General features: G+C 35.0%; 1 protein-coding gene across 1 annotated transcript in view; it reads left to right on the top strand.

Annotated features, from left to right (window-relative positions):
• LOC121369155 (ubiquitin-like modifier-activating enzyme ATG7) overlaps nucleotides 1-21,077 on the top strand; it is a 40,188-nt gene extending 19,111 nt beyond the window's left edge. Inside the window, exons 6-19 of the mRNA XM_041494041.1 lie at nucleotides 1,870-2,013; nucleotides 2,679-2,773; nucleotides 3,198-3,316; nucleotides 5,418-5,508; nucleotides 6,766-6,910; nucleotides 7,463-7,621; nucleotides 9,376-9,427; nucleotides 10,047-10,183; nucleotides 12,051-12,209; nucleotides 13,196-13,311; nucleotides 15,549-15,627; nucleotides 16,347-16,427; nucleotides 19,258-19,377; nucleotides 20,046-21,077. Of these exons, the coding sequence (XP_041349975.1) occupies nucleotides 1,870-2,013; nucleotides 2,679-2,773; nucleotides 3,198-3,316; nucleotides 5,418-5,508; nucleotides 6,766-6,910; nucleotides 7,463-7,621; nucleotides 9,376-9,427; nucleotides 10,047-10,183; nucleotides 12,051-12,209; nucleotides 13,196-13,311; nucleotides 15,549-15,627; nucleotides 16,347-16,427; nucleotides 19,258-19,377; nucleotides 20,046-20,099 (1,551 nt within the window). The 3' untranslated portion in view covers nucleotides 20,100-21,077. The remainder of the gene's footprint in view (nucleotides 1-1,869; nucleotides 2,014-2,678; nucleotides 2,774-3,197; nucleotides 3,317-5,417; nucleotides 5,509-6,765; nucleotides 6,911-7,462; nucleotides 7,622-9,375; nucleotides 9,428-10,046; nucleotides 10,184-12,050; nucleotides 12,210-13,195; nucleotides 13,312-15,548; nucleotides 15,628-16,346; nucleotides 16,428-19,257; nucleotides 19,378-20,045) is intronic.
• The last annotated feature ends 5,812 nt before the right edge of the window (nucleotides 21,078-26,889 follow it).

Genomic DNA, 26,889 nt, shown 5'->3' with positions numbered 1-26,889 from the left:
CTTTATTATCCATATTATTATTGTTAGGTTTCTTTATGAATAACAAGACCCAACTCAAAATGTTTCAGCCACAACAAGAAGGAGATGACAAAATGACGTCATATTTCAAATGCAGTCTGAGCTAGGACTGGAGAAGCAACGTCATGTTATGACGTCGCTTCCCAAAATTACGTCATTATACTTGTTATTACACATGTGCTTCGTATGATTATTATTAACTTGGTTATGTTGAACCATATGGATAATAAAATAGATTATTTGCTGAAACGATGAGACAAAATGACTACATCATATGCAGTCATGAGATAGAAAAAGTACACCCTCAGTGGTGGAAATTTTGACCCCAGCACTCTACAAACATCATACCAGATCGAAATTTCCACCACCTCAGGTGTACCTTTTCTATCTCATGACCACATCCATATGATGGAGTGTTATATTCTCTCATCCCTAGCTTACATTCTCCCATTCCATATGGAATAAATCTATCTTGCATCTGATCTTATTGGCCTAAGCAGTTTTGGCATAGGATGTTTTTATTTCAACAAAACAAAGAAAACACTATGTAATAGGTAAAGTATAGTGTTATACTTTCAAAACACTTTTAGTATAAACTACAGTATTTGAAGAAAGATTATTTGTTAATGTTACTCAACATAAAGATCATGAATTTTGTAATATAAAATGTGTTTTGTAAAACATATTAATTTTATAGAATTATATTCTATATGTTGCACAAAAATTATAAAAGTCCAGTGGTTTTTTATTGTTTTTATTGTTAATACTAAATTAGAAGAAATATTACCAAACAATTTAGTAATGCAAAGTAATGTATAATTATTTAATGAATAGTGAAAATTATATAAACCTAACTAATGTAAGCTAATATTTAAACATCATCCTATATTACATTAAGTATTACCATCATTTGGAGATCTAATCCTTTGTGTCAACTGTCATAGGAGTAAAAATTATGAAATATTTCCATTGACCTTGGGGACAAGTAGCTTAGAAAAGTTAGTAGTCTTCATGAAAAAACATGTGACTGACGGAGACATGCACATAACATTTGTGGTCGATGTTGACAAAACAAACTATTGATTTTGGTTTTTATTACATGGATTACTTATTTGCCAACCTTAAAAAATCATGAAATGAAGTAAAAATAAAATTAACATTGGAACATGTTTTTGCCCTGATGGCAAGCATAATTTAATTTGTACTCGTTCCCAGTGATTACTACTTGATTCAGGCTTCGAACTAAGTATTGTGTCTGGTAACCTATAGGTTACAACAACTATATGAAAGTTAGAATTGAATTCCTGTTACTACTACTTTTAACGTGGACATTCTAAACTTGTATGGGTGCATGCAAACATCGGTAAGGGAAACGAAATCCGGAAGTAAATTTATCTAGTGGGCGCTGCTTAAACATGGATTGCCAAGATTGCTTGCAATTGCATGAGTGCGCATGAACACTGGTGCAATTTCGTACCAGAAAATGAAACGCGGAAGTAAATTCATCTAGTGGACACTGCTTAAATGCACAATGACTACAATTGCTTGCATTTGCACAAGTGCGTGCGAACATCGATGCAATTCCTTACGAGAAAATGAAACGTGGAAGTCTGGAATGCATTGCCTGGTTTATGTTCGGAATTGAAACTACTGTTATGTTGGAATTTTTGTCAAGAACGAAACACCATTCTCGACTTTTCTTACATGTGGTAACCTGAACGACTGTTCTCGACTTATTTTGATGCCTGTTGATTGATATGAGGCGAGTGTTAGTTTATAATAAAGCAAATTGAGTTGTGTGCCCAGGACAGCATTTTCATTTGTTTTTAGTTTGTTGTTGTTGTTTTTCAGGTAGAAAATCTGGTTTTGTCATATGACACATTCCAGAGTGGAAAGAAGTCGTTCTGTGGGTATTTCCTTGTTACGCAGAATGGAGAAGAAATACAGATTGATGACATATCGAAAACTGACCAGCTGATTGAGAAATCAAAACAGGTATATATATATATATATCAGTCAAGAGATGGCCATGACTAATTAAAGGAAGGAAATATTTTATTTAATGACACACTCAACACATTTTATTTACGGTTATATGGTTAAGGACCACACAGATATTGAGAGAGGAAACCCGCTGTTGCCACTTCATAGGCTACTCTTTTCGATTAGCAGCAAGGGTTCTTCTATATGCACCATTCCACAGAAGGGTAGTACATACCATGGCCTTTTATGTACCAGTCGTGGTGCACTGACTGGAGCAAGAAATAGCCCAATGGGCCCACTGACGGGGATCGATCCCAAACCAACCGCGCATCAAGTGAATGCTTTGCCACTGGGTTACGTCTTGCCCTCTGACTAAGAAAGTCTTTTTAATAAATAAAATTACATAATTACATGTTTTTGTTCAGAATATTATATCTATATTTTCAGTGTGTTTCTGCAGTAGCCTTTATGTCGCTGACCTAGAGGTGTATATCATTATATGTGAAGGCAGCCAAAATAAAAGCAGTTAATTTGTACTTATCTAAATTCTTGTTAAAATACACAGAATTTCCTTTAAATTTTTTACCTAAGGCTTATAGTAATTCTCTGTTTTTAATTTTAATATTAATAAAAAGTATGACATTACTTTGGTTTAAAACTGGATATTTTTAATTCAGGATGAGCTGTATTTTGCATTTGCTGATCCCTGTACCCTGGAAAGTCATCCTGGGTGGCCACTGAGGAACTTTCTTGCACTCATTTCATACAAGTGGTGAGTCCATACACAAGAAAAAAAAACCCAAGTGTCACAGTTTTACAATGGTTAAAAAGACAAAAGCACTAAAAAAAAACCCACCCAAAATCTGTATAGCTAGTTTTCTAGAAAGTAGTATTTGGTGATTCATTAGTTTATTTCAGTACAATTAACAAGTGTTTGTTGTAATATGATTCTTGTAAACAAAAATATTGCCCATTGTCATTATTCAGAATTTAGTCATTCACTTTGGGCTTTTGATTTGACTGACTACAAGTTTATAGATATGTGGACTCCTGAATGGATGTAATCAGGCCTGTATTAAAGGTTTCTTAACAAAGTTACTGTTCACAAAGGTAAACACAATGGCTGTAAATAGGCCTTGTGTTGAACTACCAGATATGTTAATATCAATCTTACTGCAATGTTTTTTTATTTTCAGGGGAGAGTTATTCGAAACAGTTAACATTTTGTGTTTTCGTGATCGGACACGTGATGGAGTCCGTGATATTAAACACAGTCTGATTCTAAAACTCAAAATGCCAAAAGTTAATCTCACAGGTAATGATTTCTGGATTTGGAGAAAATATCTTATTTTTTCTTTAAAAACCCCCAAAACTTTAATAAATATAAATGGTTAAGCAGGACTTCTAGAATTTGTATAAACTCCACTAGCCATGGGATTGGTGATTTAAAACATTTACTGGCCATGATTAATCCAGGGCTTCTAGAATTTGTATAAACTCCACTAGCCATGGGATTGGTGATTTAAAACATTTACTGGCCATGATTAATCCAGGGCTTCTAGAATTTGTATAAACTCCACTAGCCATGGGATTGGTGATTTAAAACATTTACTGGCCATGATTAATCCAGGGCTTCTAGAATTTGTATAAACTCCACTAGCCATGGGATTGGTGATTTAAAACATTTACTGGCCATGATTAATCCAGGGCTTCTAGAATTTGTATAAACTCCACTAGCCATGGGATTGGTGATTTAAAACATTTACTGGCCATGATTAATCCAGGGCTTCTAGAATTTGTATAAACTCCACTAGCCATGGGATTGGTGATTTAAAACATTTACTGGCCATGATTAATCCAGGGCTTCTAGAATTTGTATAAACTCCACTAGCCATGGGATTGGTGATTTAAAACATTTACTGGCCATGATTAATCCAGGGCTTCTAGAATTTGTATAAACTCCACTAGCCATGGGATTGGTGATTTAAAACATTTACTGGCCATGATTAATCCAGGGCTTCTAGAATTTGTATAAACTCCACTAGCCATGGGATTGGTGATTTAAAACATTTACTGGCCATGATTAATCCAGGGCTTCTAGAATTTGTATAAACTCCACTAGCCATGGGATTGGTGATTTAAAACATTTACTGGCCATGATTAATCCAGGGCTTCTAGAATTTGTATAAACTCCACTAGCCATGGGATTGGTGATTTAAAACATTTACTGGCCATGATTAATCCAGGGCTTCTAGAATTTGTATAAACTCCACTAGCCATGGGATTGGTGATTTAAAACATTTACTGGCCATGATTAATCCAGGGCTTCTAGAATTTGTATAAACTCCACTAGCCATGGGATTGGTGATTTAAAACATTTACTGGCCATGATTAATCCAGGGCTTCTAGAATTTGTATAAACTCCACTAGCCATGGGATTGGTGATTTAAAACATTTACTGGCCATGATTAATCCAGGGCTTCTAGATTATGGTAGCCCCACTCCCATAATCTAGAAGCCTTGGATTAAGTAAGCCATTTCCCAACAGGAAATTAAAGTGCGGCAGAAATGTTTTCAGTGTTACCAACACATGCGTCCATAGATGTTCATCTCGATGTGTTTAAAGAAAATAAAAATAAATAAACTTTAAAAAAATTGTGATGAACATCTATAGGTGCAACTATAAGCGAAGTTTCACTGAGTTAAACACAAAAGTTGTAGCTGCCATCGCTGTAGGAAAGTAATACCTCTATCTTGCCTTTTTTACTTTATAAAGGCGAGACAAAATGTAGATTTTAAATAGGTTATGCTGACAACTCCCTCTTCCTTCCCCCAGTAAACAGTTTATATGTATGAAAAAATGCTGATGATTGTGGATAAATAAATAGAAATAAATAGTTATTATATTTTATGGTTGTCATTGGTTTTATATACTGATGGAAAGAAATAAAGGATCACACAGATAGCAAAAAGAAATAATGACTGCATCAAAAATCAATTCATATTGTTAAAAGTTGATTGGGAACATATAGGCAGCCCATTCAACACTACAGACATTCAATTCCACATTACAACTTGGTATGAAATACAGACATTACTACGCTAGTTGTGAATTAAATTTGGTCTACAATTTGACGTGTTTCCTTATTTCTTTCCATCAGTATATATAACTGGATGACAGCATATTTTGCAAGCATTATGTATATTCAGACATGTAGCTTTGCCAAAATTTAAAATATGCATTCAAGTATCTTATGTTTTACATTACTCCCAGTATTTAAAAATTATTGGAGATTACGTTTAAATTTTAATTTTTAGATAACTTTTTTTTAATAAGTTTTCAATGATACATATATGTGTATGCCTGGCTACACGGTTGATATCTTTTATTAGTATTTGATAGCTTATCATTACAGATTGTCCCAAATGTGTTGGCTGGGAAAGGAATGAGCGAGGGAAACTTGGACCTCGACATGTTAATTTAAGTTCAAGCTTGGATCCAGCTAAGTAAGGGTATTTTTCTGTCTACAATAATAGACCGATACGGTAAACAGATTAATTATTTTATTTCAGTAAGGCATGAACTAATAACAAGCATGACAGTTATATAGTTCACCAGAATATAACCAGATTTATTATTTTATTTCAGTAAGGCACAGAAATTATCATCTAATATCAAGTGTGATGGTTATATAGTTCACAAGAATATAACCATTTTGAATTTTAAAATAAATATAATATTGCACAATAAACGTGTATGTATTCTCTGCATGAAATATTAATTATAGTGTAACCCACACCTAATGACCACCTTGGTGTTTAGACCAACCCACTATAAAGGCCAATATTTTAAAGACCAGAATATTTGCTTATTATTTTATAGTAAAAAACATTTTTTCATGAAAGCAAATTCCACACCATGCATTTTTGCATTTTGTTATTTGATCCAGAATTCATATGTTTGTAATACTTTTTTTATTAGTGGATGTCAAATAAACCAGAGAGTATCGTATGGCTAGACTGATATTGTTAATCAGTATTGTGCAATAATTAAGGAAATTAAAAGTGCAGGCTCACAAATAAGGAGGCTTGATAATTAATCATTCTTGCAGTTAAATGTAATTAAGGGGTGGGACGTAGTCCAGTGGTAAAGTGTTCGCTAGATGCGCAGTCTGTCTAGGATCGATTCCCGTCGGTGGGCCCATTGGGCTGTTTCTTGCTCCAGCCAGTGCACCATGACTGGTATATCAAAGGCCGTGGTATGTGTTATCCTGTCTGTGGGATGGTGCATATAAAAGATCCTTTGCTGCTAAACGAAAAGAGTAGCCCATGAAGTGGAGACAGCGGGTTTCCTCCCTCAATATCTGTGTGGTCCTTAGCCATATGTCCGACACCACACAACTGTAAATAAAATGTGTTGAGTGCATCATTAAATAAAACATGTCCTTCCTTCCTTCTTGCAGTTAAATGTAATACCTTTGTCAATGCCATTTCACCTATTAGTGATATAAGTCAAAACAATAATGGCAGAATTTTAATTGTATATATTTTTGGTTCATAAAATATTTAATATTTAAAATATTTACCTTCTGTTTTGTTTTTCAACTTGTTTTACTTCTAATATTTTTTTTAATCCAAGTCCTACTTAAGTACAGTTTTATCGAGTCTTGCATTACAGCTTTAAAAGCAAATCTTGAAGTTACAAACATTATGTATAAAGGAATTTTATTTACCGTGGCTAAATTTGAACCTTGATTACTTTAGGTTGGCTGAATCGGCTGTTGACCTCAATCTGAAACTGATGAGATGGAGGCTGTTACCTGACCTTAACCTTGACATGATTGGAAAGACCAAAGTTTTATTGCTGGGAGCTGGAACACTAGGCTGCAATGTGGCTAGAGGACTAATGGTACGATAACTGTGTTATCAAGAAATATGTATAATATAATATAGTGCAGTGCAGTATTAAGCCTTGTTGTTCATTGGACACGTATTAGTCATTATCACAAGTTGTAAGTTAAACATTTCTCATTTCTGATTTTCCTTTTTTTTTAATTGAATTCTTATGTAACGGATGCAATAGGTGAACTTTAACATTTTGATGAAAATTATGATGACAAACCATTCCTTTTTCTCTGTTTTAATTTCTTTCATTCTTTTCTGTTTTGAGAATTTTCAAATTTTTCAGTTACAATGATGGTAACTGTATCATGCTGATTATATAAATATTGTATAATGCTGGACGAGGAATTACCAGAATTGCTGTTGGTCGTTTCCTAATCAGCTTATTTTCAGAGGTTAGAATTGGAGAATACTACAAACTTAGCCATTAAATAAAATTTATTTTACAATGATTTGTTTGAAAACGTATCTCACAAGCAAAAAGCAAGTTGGATACATTTTTAATTGAGTATTTTGACAGTTTCTGTGTAGATTTAAATACTTTTTATTTATCCCACAGGCATGGGGAGTGCGGCATGTCACCATGGTAGACAATGCCAAGGTGTCGTACTCGAACCCGGTGAGACAGTCGCTGTTCACGTTTGAAGATTGTTTGAATGGAGGCAAACCTAAAGCTGTAGCAGCAGCCGAATCCCTGAAGAAAATATTCCCTGGAGTGGTAAGATTATCACCAGTCATAAGTCAACTACCACAGGGTTCAAGTTCAAGTTGTTTATTGTGTTAAGTTTTACAACTTATCAGCATTATAACAATGAAATACAATATTATGTACAATAGTGCGGAACAATGGTGGAGAATGACTTACATAAATACATACACATATACCGATAAAACAATCCATCTATATCTATATATAAACAATCAGCAATATGGGTCACACAAATATACGGTAGATATATTTAGTTGTTTATAGTATATCCCTCATTTTGTTCACCTGTAGTATTTGCCAAGGTTATTTATTTCCTTATTGTTTGTAGTTGACAATAGCTGTATTAGTTTAAAAGCACTGGGGTTCTTGGAGTAGTATTTTTTAATAAATCTATTTCTTAAAGTTTCTTATCATGGACACTGAAGAATAAAATGAAACTCATCCTGAATCTCATTAATATTACATAATGTACATACTCTTTTTGTTCTCTCGATATTTTAGTACCTACCAGCTTCAATATTTAGGCTGTGTGCACAAATTCTCATTTTCATTATTTCTTTTATATTACGTGAATCAATTGGCTTCGTCAGATATGTTTGTAATTGATATTCCTTTATTAAGTGTTTATATAGTGATCCTTTTGGCGACGCTGTTATTAAACTGTAGGATTTTTTTTTAAATACATCAAATATTCTTTCTTTAATTATGTAATAAAAACAGATATGGGTATGGGTCGATTTCCACATATAACTTAGCCCAAGCGTATCTAATTCCTGCTTAATATTCGTTAGCCAAATATCTCCATACTCATACATTTCCTCGTACACAGCTTTTAAAATGCAATTACTGGTACTACAAAGGTTTATCCAATATTTAAAAATTCTCAGCTTTCTTATAATAGCTAGTGGAAATCGTCCCAATTCTCTATAAACAAAGTAACTACAAGTTCTGTTATGTACACCCAATAAACGTTTACAAAACAGTGAATGTCAACAACCAGTAAATTACTGGAATGGTGTTTTAAGTTTTCTACTGGATTGATAAGTCAACTGCTGAGTTGGTAAATCTACTACTGAAGTGGTAAAATGACTACTTGATTTATAAGTCAACTACTTAGTTGGTAAGTACTATTAAATTGTGAGTCAACTACCAAATTAGTAAGTCTGCTACTGAACGTTTACGTCTACTACTAAATTGTTACGTCTACTATTGGATTGGTATGTCTGTTATTGAACTGGTATTACTGAAGTAGTTAGTCCTACTACTGACTTGGTAAGTCTACTGACTTGGTAAGTCTACTGAATTGGTAAGTCTACTGAATTGGTAAGTCTACTATTGAAGTGGTAAGTCTATTACAGCAGTAGTGAGCATTACTGGAGTGATAAATCTACTGGAATTGTAAGTAAAGTAGTAAGTCTACAGTTAAAATGAGTAGTCAATTGCTGGAGTGGTGAATTAACTATTGGATTAGTAAATGTAGCAATGGAATGGGAAGTCTACTTGAAATAAATTCCATTCATAAACAATAGTAAAGCGATGGGTTTAGTGAACTGATTTGGTATTTTATTCATAAATACATGCATGCATGCATGACAATAAAAGTGGATGTTTTACAGGATTCATAACTTGTTTCTATGGATATTGTTGTAATGTGATCTGGATCAGCTTGACAATTTTAAGATTATAATGTAAACAGTTTCACTGGGCACTGTAATGTAATTCTGTTAGCATGTTTCACTAAAATTATTTTTTTATTTTTTCAGGAATCGGTTGGTTTATCTTTGTCAATTCCCATGCCTGGACACTCTATAGCAGGTAAATACATGAAAACAAATTCTGACAAAAACTGAAATGCATTTTAAAATAGCTTCACTAGTTGTTTTCTACTTATAATAGATGTGTTTCATTCTTAACTTTGGTAAATCTGCATGGTTCAACTTCTGTTTCAGTTCTTTTGGACTACCGTGGAAGATTTTGTACTCAACATTTCTTGTACTATTCAGAGCACCTCACTGGTGTTTATTATCTTTAATAATAAACATGTTAATTGACCGAGGTGTGTACCGATTGAATTTGGTTATGCTTTGCTTTGTTAAAAAGGGACTGAAAAGCATCCAGTTTTGAGGGAATTCCAGTTTACAGAGGGTCCAGTTTTGTTGTGTTTGGTAAGATATTTTGTGACCAAATTCACCTGATTACTAATAAGCTTTATTACCCAGCTTTAACCCTGTTTGACCATTGTGTCATTTTAGACAAAGCCTTGGACCAGACTTTGGATGATGTGAAGAAGTTAGAAGAGTTGATAGAAAACTTAAACTCTGTTTGTCTGTTGTATGTTTTTAGACAAAGCCTTGGACCAGACTTTAGATGACGTGAAGAAGCTGGAAGAGTTGATAGAGAACTTAAACTCTGTTTGTCTGTTGTATGATTTTAGACAAAGCCTTGGACCAGACTGTGGATGATGTAAAGAAGCTGGAGGAGTTGATAGACAACCACGATGTTGTGTTTCTCCTGATGGACACGAGAGAAAGTCGCTGGCTTCCCACTCTGATTGGTGGCTCCAAGAAAAAGGTTTATTACGGCCACAGAGACCTATAGCATCCTTTATGGCATTTCAAGACACATATACATATTCAATATATATAATATATTCATGTAAATAGACCTTGTTTAACTGATGTAAACATCGCTACATGTCCCTGTGGTTAAGGTAGTCCTCTTACAGCCATAGTAGCAAGGGTGTATAGTCCAGGGTGGCGCCAGTTCTGTTAATGGCAAAACACTGTGAATCAAAATACCCTTTTGACTTTGTTTTGTGCAGAGATATGATTTTTAAAATGTTAATGTTTTTGTCATAAAGATATGTGTATATAACTCTGAGCCAGGTTCTGAGGGGTAGGATCTAGCTCAGTGGGTAGAGCGCTTGCTTTAGGTGATTTAGCCACAGGATCAAACTCCTTCAGAGATATGATGTTTAAAATGTTAATGTTTTTGTCATAAAGATATGTGTATATAACTCTGAGCCAGGTTCTGAGGGGTAGGATCTAGCTCAGTGGGTAGAGCGCTTGCTTTAGGTGATTTAGCCACAGGATCAAACTCCTTCAGAGATATGATGTTTAAAATGTTAATGTTTTTGTCATAAAGATATGTGTATATAACTCTGAGCCAGGTTCTGAGGGGTAGGATCTAGCTCAGTGGGTAGAGCGCTTGCTTTAGGTGATTTAGCCACAGGATCAAACTCCTTCAGAGATATGATGTTTAAAATGTTAATGTTTTTGTCATAAAGATATGTGTATATAACTCTGAGCCAGGTTCTGAGGGGTAGGATCTAGCTCAGTGGGTAGAGCGCTTGCTTTAGGTGATTTAGCCACAGGATCAAACTCCTTCAGAGATATGATGTTTAAAATGTTAATGTTTTTGTCATAAAGATATGTGTATATAACTCTGAGCCAGGTTCTGAGGGGTAGGATCTAGCTCAGTGGGTAGAGCGCTTGCTTTAGGTGATTTAGCCACAGGATCAAACTCCTTCAGAGATATGATGTTTAAAATGTTAATGTTTTTGTCATAAAGATATGTTTATATAACTCTGAGCCAGGTTCTGAGGGGTAGGATCTAGCTCAGTGGGTAGAGCGCTTGCTTTAGGTGATTTAGCCACAGGATCAAACTCCTTAAGTGGACCCATTTTCTTATTGGTTTTTTTCCGTCCCAACTAGTACCATACGGCTGGCCAAAGCCCATGGTATATGCTGTCCTATCTGTGGGAAGGTGCATATAAAAGATCTCATGCTACTAATGGAAAGATGTAGCTGGTTTCCTCTGAAGACTATGAATAAAAATCACCAAATGTTTGACATCCAATAGCAGATGATTAATTAATCAATGTGCTCCAGTGGTGTCGTTAAACAAAACAAACGTTAACTTTAACTGAACCAGATTCTGATGCTACTATGTATTCTTACTGAAATGTGTCTGATGTAATGTTGGAGCAGAACAGTAAATTACTGTATTGTGTTCAGCAGACTCTTAGCTAAAATGATGGACCTTAAATATGTCTATTTGTTTTTCTTGTAGTATTTTAATATACTAAGGGAATATTTGGTATTGTAGACCACATTTCAGTCGCTGTTAATAGCATAATGTTTGTATAAATTACAAAGATGTATTGTAGGATTAAATATCAGTAATGTGAGATCAAAGGTCAGTAATGTGAGATTAAATGTCAGTAACACTTAAATCCTTATACCATAGATGAGAATTTTTGTTATAGTTGCTCTTTCTAATTAGTATTGGTGTGATCTCTTTCTTTTTTTTCGTCAGTATAGTTTGACTATATTTTGATTGTGGTGAACGTACAAACATTGTGGGTATGGTTGCATTTACTCTTTTATTCAGTGTGATCCCTAATTTCTTTGCATCAGTATGGTTTGTCTATTTTTAGATTGTGCTGAATGCAGCCCTGGGCTTTGATACATTCCTGGTTCTAAGACACGGCATCAAGACAGCAGCATCGGAATCAAAACATGTTATTCTTGGTTCTCCCATCCCAGGCAACCAGCTGGGCTGTTACTTCTGTAACGATGTGGTAGCACCTGGCAACGTAAGTCTGTCATTGTTGATAATGTATTGATAATATACAGGGAAACACCAACCAGCTGAGCTGTTACTTCTGTAATGATGTGGTAGCACCTGGCACCATAAGTCTGTCATATTTTTAATATTAATTTAAAACAATTCAACATCGCTAATCGAGACAAAATCATCTGCAGTTCCAGAACTACAATGTATGCAAACTACTTTGCACGTTTTTTCCTTCTTTATTTTTGAAATAAATCTTTTCAGATTTTTTTTTCACTTTCAGTATGAGCGAAAAATAAAATTAAAATAATAACTAGTTAAATAATACACTATTATATATTATGTGCATGTACTTGTACTTAAAGCTGGCTAGTACCAGGTTCACATCCCAGTATGAGTTTACACAGCTCAATGGGGAGGTGTACGGCTGCTACACTGACTTTGCTCACTAACAACTAACCCGCTGTCCAGGACATACAACCCAGATGGCTGAGGTGTGTGTCCAGGACAACATGTTTGAACCTTATTTGGTTATAAGCATGGAGGTAAACATTGATTAATATCGGCTATTGAATGTTAAACATTTGGTAATCCTGATACATAGTCTTCAAAGGAAACGCAATACATTTTTCCATTAACAGCAAAGGATTTTTTATATGCACTTTCCCACAGACAGGGCAGCACATACCATGGCCTTTTGAATACCAGTTGTCGGGCACTGGTTTTGGACAGGGTAAAAAATTAATAGAGAATGGGTTCAGTCTTGATCCTACAACCAAAACACCTCAGACAAGTACTCTACCACTGGACTAACTCTTGCTCACAGCTGTTAGTAAGAGAGAAGTCAGTGTAGTGCCCTTGTATTCCCTCAGTAAAACTTATTTTGGATTGGAGCCTGTACTGAGAGGTGAACCCAACATCTGTCATCCTTAAGATCAATTGCTTAACTAAGCCATTTGGACCAATGAAATATTTTTTGTTGTTGTTTTTGTTCTATTGTGTTTGCAGTCAACAAGGGACAGAACTCTGGACCAGCAGTGTACAGTAACCCGACCTGGTGTCTCGATGATAGCTGGTGCGTTGGCGGTGGAGCTAATGGTTTCCATTTTACAGCATCCTCAGAGGTAGGTTACAGATATCATACATCACACGTGTCATTAGTACTCACAGCGCCCATTGCTGGATGGTATTAATGGGTTAGAGCTTCAATTGTTGTTCTAAACAGAGAAAGGGTATTGACCTGCAAACGGAAGGCAAATAAGAGAAACTGTATTTAATATTTTTATTAAGAAATCATTGAATGATTTCTTATTAGACCCCTACTGGTCCTACTGGAGGAGACTCTGTCTGTCTGTCTGTCTGTCTGTCTGTCTGACTATCTCACTTCGTCTATTCGTCTGTCACACATATAGTTTTTTGGATGTTAATTTTTCACAATGCCTTGAGATATTGAACTGAAATTTTATATATAGCTTTATCATGTACTCTTACAGATCACGTTTAACTTTCATGGCGATTTACTCATTTTTCACAGAGTAATTACCCTTGAATTTAGAAGATACAAAACTTTGTTGGACTCATTAGAGGACATGCATGTATTGTTTAGTAGTTCTATCAGAATGCTTGTTTAATTCTGAGAGCACTATTTAAACAAATAATGAAACATTTTTGACAGTATGTAGCTAAGGCTATATGATGACAGGTTTGTCAGGAAAACGAGAGCTTTGGCTTCCAGTTTCGATTTTCTAAAAAAGGAAACCAAGACCATCCTAAAATAAAATGCTTTGATGTAACTTTCTCCACCCTTTAGTAATGGATTGATCAATAGTTATTTTATCTTATGTTTAAAAAAAACAAAACAGGAGGGAAGAAGAAATTATGACTTGAAAAGTTCTTACATCTTTAAGAGTCGGATGAAACCAAGACCATTTTAAAAATAAATGCTTTGATGTAAATCTCTCTACCCTTTAGTAATGGATTGATCAATAGTTATTTTATCTTGTGTTTTAAAAAAACCAGGAGAGAAGAAGAAATTATGACTTCAAAAGTTTTTACGTCTTTAAGAGTCGGGTTGAAGCAAATAGTTTTATGTTTGTCAGACCTTGATGTTTAAGTGGAGCTATCACACTTGCTCCCCATCACTCCCTTGAGACTAGTTTAAGGAGAGTAAATTTAGCAGGTGAATTTGTATTGAATCAATAAGGTAATATCTTAATTGGCTCCCCATAATCTAAACTAGGGGAACAATCAATCACTCTCCTCATTTTTTATGCCCATCTATGATGGGTTGTATTATGGTATGGCATTGTCTGTCCATACATTCGTCTGTCCATCTTTACGTCCGTCTATTAACTTTTTCTTGTTCAGACCATATCTTGCATACAGGGCCATCAAACCTCAAATGTAGGAACAACTTGAGATAGTGGTGTGTCGCGTACTATTACTAGATCACTGTGACCTACGTTTCACGGTCTACTGCTCATAACAGTAAATCCTTGTCCGGACCATCTCTTGCATACAGGACCAACAAACCTCACATGTAGGAACAACATGGGATGGCGGTGTGTCAGATACTATTACTAGGTCACTGTGACCTACTTTTCATGGTTTACTCCACGTAACAGTAAATCCATGTCCAGATCATATCTTGGTGGGTTTTTTTCACATTGATGTTTGGCTTATGGCCTGATTTCTCATAAGCTGTGAAATGACCAGCAAGCATGCAGCATATAGCACTTTGGTTAACTGTTTCCGTCTTGGTGGTAGACACGGACGGGCGGTGCTCATTGCGTATCAGTCTCGATGACCTGACCTCAAATACAGGAATCCCATTGGCTGAACAGAAAAAATATGCTGCGTGAAACTCTTTTTGCATTGTAGGCATTTTACGCCACAGTGGTTGAGAGTACGTTTTTTTAATGCAACGCCTGTTGGAAACCTTTTCATTTAACTCCATTATAGCAAACGATGCATTTTGCCAATGCGTTTCAAGCATCGTTAGAGTGCCACATAAAATATTTAATTGGAATCAGGCCCTAGACATGACTTTTAATTAATTAATGTTTGTTATTTGTTTTACGTTCATCAGGGTATGAATGAAAAATCATCCGCAAACTGCTAATAATCATACTAAAAGTGTATATTTTATTTTGAATTATGTTTTGGTTCTTAAACAATAACGCTCAGTAAGACAAAGTACCAATACAGCGACATCTCAGTGATGTCATCAGATGTTACATTCCCTGACTGTGTTATTCTTATGTTCATCGAGAAATGAACAAAATCACATTGCTGCAGCTGGACCAATAAGATGACGTTAAAATGTATTGAATGTAATGTAAATTTAATTATTTTGTTTCAGAGCTGAAGCCCCAGCTGATACCGGGGCAAACGACCAACAGTCTGAAGATGACTGCTGTCTGGGAATGATTCCACACCAGGTGGGTTTTACGGGTCTGCTACTAGTCCAACCGGAGAGCACTATATAGGTTTTGTCTCTGTCTGTCTGGGGCCCCAGCAAGGCGGAGCCCAGTGGTAAAGCGTTGGCTTGATGCGTGGTTGGTTTGGGATCGATCCCCATCAGTGGGCCCATTGCACTATTTCTCGCTCCAGCCAGTGCACCACGACCGGTACATCAAAGGCCGTGGTATGTGCTATTCTGTCTATGGGATGGTGCATATAAAAAATCCCTTGCTGCTAATCGAAAAGAGTAGCCCATGAAGTGGCAACAGCGGGTTTCCTCTCTCAATATCTGTGTGGTCCTTAACCTATGCCATATAACCATAAATTAAATGTGTTGAGTGCGTCGTTAAATAAAACATTTCATTCTTCCTTCTTCTCTGTCTGTCTATTTTGTCTGTCCGTCAGTCCCATATAGTTTTCCAGACTTCTTGTCACAGCTTTATGATGTCAAATTTCATGGGGATTTTCCCTTTTTGTTTTTCACAGAGTTATTGTCCTTGAACCTAGGAGATTATGGATATTTGTTGGCCCAGTAGCAGTACTCTCAGAATGCTTGATAATGCTTGAAATTATTTGTAAATTAAAACAAAATTTAAAAAATGGATGCAGATTCTTTATAAACTAGTCCTATATAAACAGATTGTGTTTTGAAATAGCCTGGTTCATGGTTTTTCACTATATATATATATTGTTTCAGATCCGTGGTTTCCTGTCCCGGTTTCACCATGTTCTTCCAGCAAGCCAAGCCTTTGACAAGTGTACAGCCTGCTCTCAGATAGTAAGTGTTACATTCTCAGTAACATTGGCAGTGTTCTCACTGGGTGAAAATTAAAGGAGGGCGGCCGCGCAGCACCACACCCTTTAAAAAAAAAAAAAAAATGAAACCAAAAAAAAAAGGGGTGGGGGGGAGAGCTTGGTGGTTACCATGTTGTTGTGTGTTGATAGACTTTGTGGAAAAACATACTCCTTATTTTGATTACAAAAAGTGTATACCAACTACAAGCAGAACTCGTCTTTTAATTGAACCGAAAATGTTATCGGTCTAATATTCACTGCCAGTTCCGGTTTTGCTGAACCGATCAAAGTTTTAATATTATTATTTTAATAAAGATTTCAAGATATACGAAAAACAAAAAAGACAATTATGTGATCCTCTAATGTCGAAAACATTTTTTGAATCGATCGCTGTGATAAAATATTATCAGCAACTGATAAAAAGTAGTTTCATTTTTGTAGTGGCGGTGTATATATTATTTGGCACCCAAGATGAATGATTTTAATACTAAACACTACCACTTCCGTTGATTTTATAAGCGGTGATATCCCCCCAAAATGAAAAGTTTACAATATGTTATAAAAACTGCTGAATAAACAGAATGACAGAAAGTAAAAATCATCAATTACAATCAATATATCTGTAACTGAGGACAAAATATCAGACGACAGTTAGTGGAAACAAAAGATAGAGTGACTGTTCTGATCACGTGACAAATTTGGCACCAAATAAGTGGGGGGGGTTTTCAGTCGGAGATTTCCGAATCCATAAAAAATTAAAATGTTTCCATTGCTCAAATAAAATATAACTTTTATTGTTTGTATTAAACATACAAATGGATACAGGTATGGGACAAAATAGAGGCTGTTAAAAATACTATTAAATTACGTTATGGTAACTGTCGTAAATATTTTGTCAGTTGCTTTTTCGTACACAATGCGGCTTGTTTCCTTTGATGTCCCAGTGTGCAGACTGATCGTTGTGGGTTTTTTAGGTGTGGAAAAAAGTGTGCATTTGGAAATAGCGGAGATAGGTGCTGGAAAATATAGTAGGGTGCTGAAAAATAAAGAGGGGCGCAGAAAAATAAAGGAGGGCGGAGAACATGAAAGGAGGGCGGCAAAATGCAATAGCAGGGCGGGCTGCCCCGCTTAAATGGAGCAGCGAGAACATTGATTGGATGTATAATACTTGTGTATCTTTTTGGTCATATCTTCATCTCCTCACCTCAAATTATATCTAGCATTTCATGAGAAAAACAATTAAATCACCATCTACTATCGACTAAGCCTTAATCCACTGCCCTGAACAGACAGCCCAGATAGCTGGGTGTGTTCTCAGAACAGAGTGCTTGAACCTTAATTGAATAAAAGCTCGAGCCTGGTGCTTATAAAACTTTTAGAGTCTGAGACACTAATAGAGTCTGAGACACTAATAGAGTCTGAGACACTAATAGAGTCTGAGACACTAATAGAGAGTGAGACACTAATAGAGTCTGAGACACTAATAGAGTCTGAGACACTAATAGAGTCTGAGACACTAATAGAGAGTGAGACACTAATAGAGTCTGAGACACTAATAGAGTCTGAGACACTAATAGAGTCTGAGACACTAATAGAGACTGAGACACTAATAGAGACTGAGACACTAATAGAGACTGAGACACTAATAGAGTCTGAGACACTAATAGAGACTGAGACACTAATAGAGACTGAGACACTAGAGACTGAGACACTAGAGACTGAGACACTAATAGAGTCTGAGACACTAATAGAGACTGACACTAATAGAGACTGAGACACTAATAGAGACTGAGACACTAGAGACTGAGACACTAATAGAGTCTGAGACACTAATAGAGACTGAGACACTAATAGAGACTGAGACACTAATAGAGACTGAGACACTAGAGACTGAGACACTAGAGACTGAGACACTAATAGAGTCTGAGACACTAATAGAGACTGAGACACTAATAGAGACTGAGACACTAGAGACTGAGACACTAATAGAGTCTGAGACACTAATAGAGACTGAGACACTAGAGACTGAGACACTAATAGAGACTGAGACACTAATAGAGACTGAGACACTAATAGAGACTGAGACACTAATAGAGACTGAGACACTAGAGACTGAGACACTAATAGAGACTGAGACACTAATAGAGACTGAGACACTAATAGAGTCTGAGACACTAATAGAGACTGAGACACTAATAGAGTCTGAGACACTAATGGAGACTGAGACACTAATGGAGACTGAGACACTAATGGAGACTGAGACACTAGAGACTGAGACACTAATAGAGTCTGAGACACTAATAGAGACTGAGACACTAATAGAGTCTGAGACACTAATAGAGACTGAGACACTAGAGACTGAGACACTAGAGACTGAGACACTAATGTCATGACAACGCCAGACAAATTGTATGTGTGTGACATCATTGGAGCTTGAGTCTGGACTCTAAAAGTTTAAATAAGCACGGGCCCAGGAATCAAGTAAAATTGAAATTAAATGTACTGTGGTGGGAAATTCAGGTGATTCCATTAAATAGGTGAGACAAACAAGTACTCCTGATAGGCTGTCGGGAAAGTTCAGGTGAATACATTGTATAGATGGGGAACTGCAGTATAGCTTTAAATTTTTAGATGTATTTTGAAATGAAAAAACAAATTAAGCCAAAATTACATGGTCTGTTTTTCTTACGGGTAGTTTTTTAAGCTTTGTAAATAGAAGTAGTTATACACATGTAAGACATATAAAGGCTTTGTAAATTCAGCCCCCGGTTGTTGTTTTGGGGTTTGCTTATTTCAGTTTGTTTTTTCTTTAGGTGTTGGAGAATTACGAGCGAGATGGGTTCCAGTTTCTGCAGCGTGTGTTCAATGAGCCGACATACCTGGAGGATCTCACAGGTCTCACACAGATGCAGCAGGAGACATTGGACGATGAGGTCAGGTCACGTTAATCAGATTCAGTCTTTCTCTTCTCTTGTTTTATGATCCGCTCACCCTTTTTTAGTTCTGCTTTGAGATTGGGGTGGAACTTAGTCCAGTGGTAAAGTACTAAACTTGAAGTCACGGCTGGGGCATTTTTTTTTCTCCCAACCAGTGCCCTACAAATGTTATGAGTGTTTTATGGGAAAGTGCATGTTGAAAGTCCTTTGCTACTAAAGGAAAAATGTAGCAGGTGTCCTCTGAAAACTACATTCCCATCTCAACCAGTGCCATTGGTATATCAATGGCTGTGGTATGTGTTGTCCTGTGAGTAAGTTCTTATTAAAGATACCTTGCTGCTAATGGAAAAATGTAATGAGTTTCTTCTGACTATATGTCAGAAAGACCAAATGTTTGACAGTCTGTAGTGCTCTAACCAAATTTTAACTTTTCACTTTTTTTTACAACTTGTAGTCTGCCATAATTAGCTTTAACAAAACTGTCACTATGAAAAGATAAGATTGACACACACATACTAAAATTATGACCCTTTAAAATTTTGATATATCAACAAAGTTAAAAGTTACAATTTGCTTTTGTTACCATTTCATTTTATTATGTGAAATATGAAAGGATTTCCCTGCAGTGATGTTCATCACATTCATGTTACTGTTTATTTTAACAGGTGTGGTATCTTAGTGATGAAGAAACAGAACCCACCACTATGGAGATGTCTTGACATCGTAACACAAAGATGCAGAAAACATCCTGAGTTGTTGATTCTGATGTTGTTTTGTGATTTCTCAAATGACTTGATTCAGCAACAGAAATACTCATCATGAACAATTAGACATACTGTTTCTTTCTTTTTTTAAACTAATTTTTTTATTATAATGGACAAATGAGCCATTACTTAACATTAACATTCCATTTTTGTACATTATAATGGCAGTGATAGGTTGAATTATTCTTAGAAACTGATATTTAAAGAAATTAGTCATCAATTTGTAGTAATAAATTGCATAAATAGCTTAAATGGAATTGTAATCATTGTAAGTAAACATTGGTTTATTTAAGAAATTGATAAAGATTGGAAATCATACTTTTAGGGTCATTATTAAGACCATATTTAAGTGCAATATTTATTACATACCCATTTAATTTTACAATAGTTATAAAGACAATTCTGAACATGCAATAAAAAAATTTTTTATTGAACACGTGTGATACAAAATCTCACATGCATATTACGTGTTCACCCGAATGATGTCATATTTATAGCCAGGATGATCAGCGTTCCGTTAATTCCATAAATTTCAACCAACTTTCCAGGTGAAGTAAGTATTTAATTAAACCTTTTGTTAATCATAATATAAAAAGGGTATGTAATAAATACAGAACCACAGACCAGTTGTTTTGCCATTTTATTTATTGCACTTGTTTATAGTACACAAGATTTATACCACTCGACCACTATGCTATCTCATGGTATTATACTCTTGTGTATTATAAACATGCGCCATAAATAACATGACAAAACAACTTGTATATGGTTCTGTCTATATAACATTGATATGACAATGTCCAAAATGTTTTTGAAATCATCGTTAGTTGTTCCCCATGGGTCACAAAGCTTTGTATTTCAAATACAGAAAATGACTTTCCCATATCCATTTTGTACGCCATTTGATTTGTTATTAAACAAATTTGTTACCTCTGCATTTTTATAGGTGTTATATTGTTTATCCTTTTTTCGACGAGATTAAAGCCAAAAGAAATTTGCAGAATGACACGTCAGCACATTTTAAATTACAACCCTTTGGTATGTGACATGGTTACCCCACAGACAAGATAGTACATACCCCAACCTTTGTTACACCAGTTATGGTTATCCCACAGACAGGATAGTACATACCTCAACCTTTGTTACACCAGTTGTGGTTATCCCAGATAGGATAGTACATACCCCAACCTTTGTTACACCAATTATGGTTATCCCACAGGCAGGATAGTACATACCTCGACCTTTGTTACACCAGTTGTGGTTATCCCACAGACAGGATAGTACATACCTCGACCTTTGTTTCACCAGTGGTGGAGCACTAGCTGGATTGAGAAAGGGCCTATGATGTGGATTAATCATCGACAGAATGTGAATCAGCTGAGCGCTTTACTACTGTAGTACGTCCTACAACCGACTAGAAAGACAGAAGTTGCCATAGTTACCTTACACCTCCCCATTGAACCTCTCCTAGTATAAGCTGGTATTGGGGAAATGAACCCAGTATCTACCTAATGGCTAATGACTGAATATGAATTAGATGAATTAACATTTGATGCAAGTCCAGGGCTAGCTCTGGGTGTGTAAACATTTTACCAAATTATGTCCAAAAATGCAAAACTCAGTTATTTTCCACAAATACCAATTATTCATGGTTCATACAGAAATTTCAAACCTAAATTTAGGGACTTTTTAGGGTCAATGTAAGTAAAATTTAGGGACTAAAACTTCAGGGCAACCAATCTAATGGAAATATTCTACCACTTGACCACTAATATGTGACTGTCAGTAATTTGAAAATAATTAGGGAGACCAATTTATAACCAATATTAAATCTCAACCCTGAATATTTGTTTTAAAATCCCAGTACATTTTAAACTACAATTATTTGGTGTCTAACATACAGGAGAAGACACAGATAGAGAGGGGGGTAGGGGGAGGAACTCCAACCACCATGTTATTTATACATCTTGTGATCCATTGACCCTACCAGTGATCCACAACAGGTATATCAAAGGCTGTGGTATGTATTATTCGGTCTGTTCGAAAAGTGCATATAAATGACCCCTTTCTGTGACTGAAAAAATTAACAGGGTTTCCTCCAAGACTGTAGAAATTATGTTTGATATGTTTAATAAATCAATGTGTCATTTAAAAAAAACAAAAAAACTTTGCAACACTGATGTTTTATCTAGGGGGACGAGTTTGAATCTGTTATCACCACACAGATTACTCGCCTTCAGCATGGAATTTTAATCATTTTGCCTTTTTTCTGCTACATTTTGTTTTGTTTAACACCACCACTAGAGCACATTGATTTATTAATCATCGGCTATTGGATGTCATACATATTATGGTCATTTTGACAGTCATAGAGAAAATACCCGCCACATTTTTGTATTAGTAGCAAGGGATCTGTTATATGCACCATCCTAGATAGGATAGCACATACCACGGCCTGTGATATACCAGTCGTGGTGGAATGAAAAATAGCACAATGTGCCCACCAACAGGGATTGATGCTAGACTGACCACGCATCAAGCAAGAGTTTTACCACTGGCCTATGTCCAGCCCTTTCAGCCAGAGAGACTGAAAACTAATCAACTTTTAAGTTGTAACAAAATCCAACAACTATGGGAACATTTGATGAATCTTTTAATGTAGTATGTCCATTTTACAAACCAATGACATTCACTGAATGCATCACATAGTAAAGAATGTAAAACAAAAATTAGGATTTAAAATTGATTTTTAGTGTGACAGGTTGTGGGGAGACAAACAACAATAAACGTACACATCTATTTTAATCACAACAGATAATTTGTAAATATCTCATTATGCAGAAACGGTATGATAATAAATTAATGATAAAAATATTGTACTTTGTAAGGATGGGGTTATAAGTAAACTAAATAAAACAAAGCCATTCAAATTTTAACAGCCGTAAATTCCAAGTGCACACAACAATGAATAGTTTATACATGGAGAACAATGTACAGTCCATATATGGAAAACATTATACAGTCCATATGGAGAACACTGTACAGTATGGAGAAAAATGTAGTCCATGTTTGGAAAAACTGTACAGTCCATATGGAGAACAATGTATAGTCCATATGGATAACTATGCACAGTCCAATTATGGAAAAAAATATTCAGTCCATATGGAGAAGAATGTACAGTCCATGCATGGTGAACAATGTACAGTCCATATGGAGAACATTGTACATACAACCCATGCATGGAGAACAATTTATAATCCACACATGGAGAGTAATATACAGTCATGTAGCATGGCACAATTACGAACATTCCATGCAACATACACAGTAAGGAATTCATATACATAGTAATATACAGTCCATATTCACACAGCCATGAAATATATGTATGATCAAACAGCTACCTTTAGGGAAATATCCATATAGGGTATTCTATAATGCATGTTTACTGTATTTTACAAGAAGAATGTCCATGTACTGCATTCTATTCTGAATGTCCATATATACAGTACTGTACAAAAAGAATGTCCATGTATCGTATTCAATAACAGCGTCCATAAGAGAATGTCCATGTACTGTATTCTATATAAATGTCCATATATACAGTACTGTACATTAAATGTCCATACTTAAAGTATTCTACAAGCAGGATGTCCATACATACCATTCTACATGAAAAATGTCCATATACTATATTCTATATGAAAGATGGCAGTATTAAACATGCTACAATAATAATGTCAATATATACTAGAAAAATGCTACAGATATAATGTACATATATATATATCCTACTGCATAATGTGCAACAATATTTCTATTAATACAAAAAAGCGAGTTTGTGATATGTGCTATCCTGTCTATGGGATAGTGCATATAAAAGATCCCTTGCTGCTAATCGAAAAGAGAAACCCATGAAGTGGTGACAGCGGGTTTTCTCCCTCAATATCTGTGTGGTTCTTAACCATATGTCTGATGCCATATAACCGTAAAAACTGTGCTGAGTGCATCGTTAAATAAACCTCAAGGCATGTGTGCATGTTGAATTGATGTATAAAATAGGTGAAGTATAAGAATAGGTTAATACTGCATACATGTAATTCTGTGAAGCTGTGAAGCTGACGATACAGTTTTAAATTCATGTGAATGTTTTATAAAATTTGTTTAAGATAGAAAACTTCCTGATTAATTCTACTATTGAGATAATAAAATTCACATTTAAAAAAAATTAATTGCTTTCATATCTTAGGTTATCAAAAAAAAAAGAAGTAAAAAGTTATACCATGTACAAATAACTGACGGTTTGGTGGTTGTGGGTTTTTTTTTTGGGGGGGGGGGTGATGAGTAGGAGAGTGGTAGTGATGGTGGGTTGTGGTTGTTTTTCTTTAACAGATAATAAAACATATTTAAAACATTTGATTTTGCAGTTTAATTTATGATCTTAATATATATATATATATATTATCATGCTATATATCTATTAAAAATCTTCTCTTTTTTTCCAAATGTAAATAACCACACAAAATATATACAACACATATTTCAAACACGCAATAGTACCATAGAATATCTGGCTAAATGTACATTCTAAATAGAAAATTAGTAAGTGCATATACATCAGTACATAATAAAATGGTTAAATATGATTTCATAACAAAATTCACTAAATACAACACTAAGTACATCAATGCATAATACAATGCTATATACCACCAATAAGTACATGGGTAAGTAAACAAAATGTTAAGTACCACATTGGTAAGTACTTGGGTATATAATTATACTTTTATTATCAAAAAACAAACAATTAACAATAACAACATTATATATGTTGAAAATTCGATTGAGGCAGTGATTTAATTATTAACGGTGAACAACCAGAGTGCAATCTAACAAAAATCACGCCTAATAAATGTTTAACAATGAAAAGTATGAAACATAGTCCTAAACAATGGGTCTCACATCACAGTTATGGATTTCAAGAATTAAATCTGCATAGACAAAGAGCTTAGTGATAAATAGTATTTAAATATCAATACATATTAACATTTAATTTTTTTTTACTTCCCCATGTTTTATTAGTGTGTAGCAAAACTAATTTTAAATTTATTGTATTTAGACACACACACACACACACACACGCACAATCACACATATACAGAAAACCCACACAAACACGCACTTGGAACATGACCTAAATAAATTGCATTATGGGGAAGTCTCCCCCCCCCCCCCTCCGAAAAAAAAGAAGGGAAAAAAAAGGTAAAGTATGTCAACTTTTTAAATTAAATTATTATTATTTTACTACATTTTTACTCTTTTCAACCGCATATACATTAAAAAATTAAATAATAATATATTGAACTTTTTTTTAGGGTTGACCTATTTTAACACTTATTCACTTAATAAAACAAGATGTAATGAATGTGGACACTAAGTTTAAATACTTTTAAATACATGTATAAGATCAAAGGTACATTACAAAGGTTAAGAAAAAGACCTTTATTATGGTAAAGATATAAAACAGATATAATTAAATTAAAAGAAAAAAAACCCATTAAAAATGTAAATGGCTGCTATGTAAAACAGAAAAAAAAAAAAAAAGTATTTGTATAGACATACACAATACTTATTGTAGTTTAATTTGCAAAGATATAATAGAAATATGCAAACCTGTACACATAATGAAGTTCTGATATTAAAGAAATAATACAAATATCCTGAGACATAATGAACTGTATTGTTTGATGTTTGTGCTGCAGTATGTTGATGATGCCATCTTTTAATCAGTATACGTTACAGTACAAGCCCATAGCCACCTTAACCACCTGGGGTGGGACATAGCCCAGTGGTAATGCATTCGCGTGATGTGTGGTCAGTCTGGGATTGATCCCTGTCTGGTTATTTCTCATTCCAGCCAGTGCACCATGACTGGTATATCAAAGGCTGTGGTATGTGCTATCCTTTCTATGGGATGATGCATATAAAAGATCCCTTCCTGCTAATCGAAAAAGAGTAGCCCATGAAGTGGCGACAGCGGGTTTCCTCACTCAATATCTGTGTGGTCCTTAACCATATGTCTGATGCCAAATAACTAAATAAAATAAAACATTTCCTTCCGTAACCACCCATTTTAAAATGATAGAAAGCAGATTTAAAATGCATCAAGAATACACCCAAGTGTATCTTTAGTTATGAAATCTTCCACAGAAGCACATTCCGAGACTTCAACCTAAAACAAATTCAGGGAAGTGAACGATTGTTCCCCTTCCTTAGATTAAGTGAAACCATTTAAGATATTACCATACTGATGCCAAGGGGAGCTAAAAACAATTACTTTTCTTTAGCCAAAGTGATAGCTTCCCTCAAAAGGCGATGTCTGCATTATCTCAATAAAACCCCCACAACAAATCTCATAGTTTTCCATTACAAATGTTAATCACTATTTATGGAGATAGATGTATACGGCCCCAGTGATGCACAATGTTCTCTGATAAGTTCTACATACAATGAAACAAGAATAGTTAAGATATATGATATTATGCATACATGTATATACTAAGTATTACTAATAACACACACACAAATTGAGTAACAAAATTAATAAACTTTGTAAGTATACCATGATCAAATAGTAAATGAATACTGAATTTCTTCCACATGAGTAACTATTCTGCGACACACTGTGCAGTGTTCTGCCTAGAAATTCATCAGTGGTGGAAATAAATTGCCATTTCTTTTTTTA

This window comes from Gigantopelta aegis, chromosome 3 (genome assembly GCF_016097555.1).
Source record: "Gigantopelta aegis isolate Gae_Host chromosome 3, Gae_host_genome, whole genome shotgun sequence".
In the NCBI taxonomy this organism is placed as follows: domain Eukaryota; kingdom Metazoa; phylum Mollusca; class Gastropoda; order Neomphalida; family Peltospiridae; genus Gigantopelta; species Gigantopelta aegis.
The sequence above is the reverse complement of the archived record's forward strand: the minus strand, read 5'-3'. Positions and strand labels throughout refer to the sequence as shown.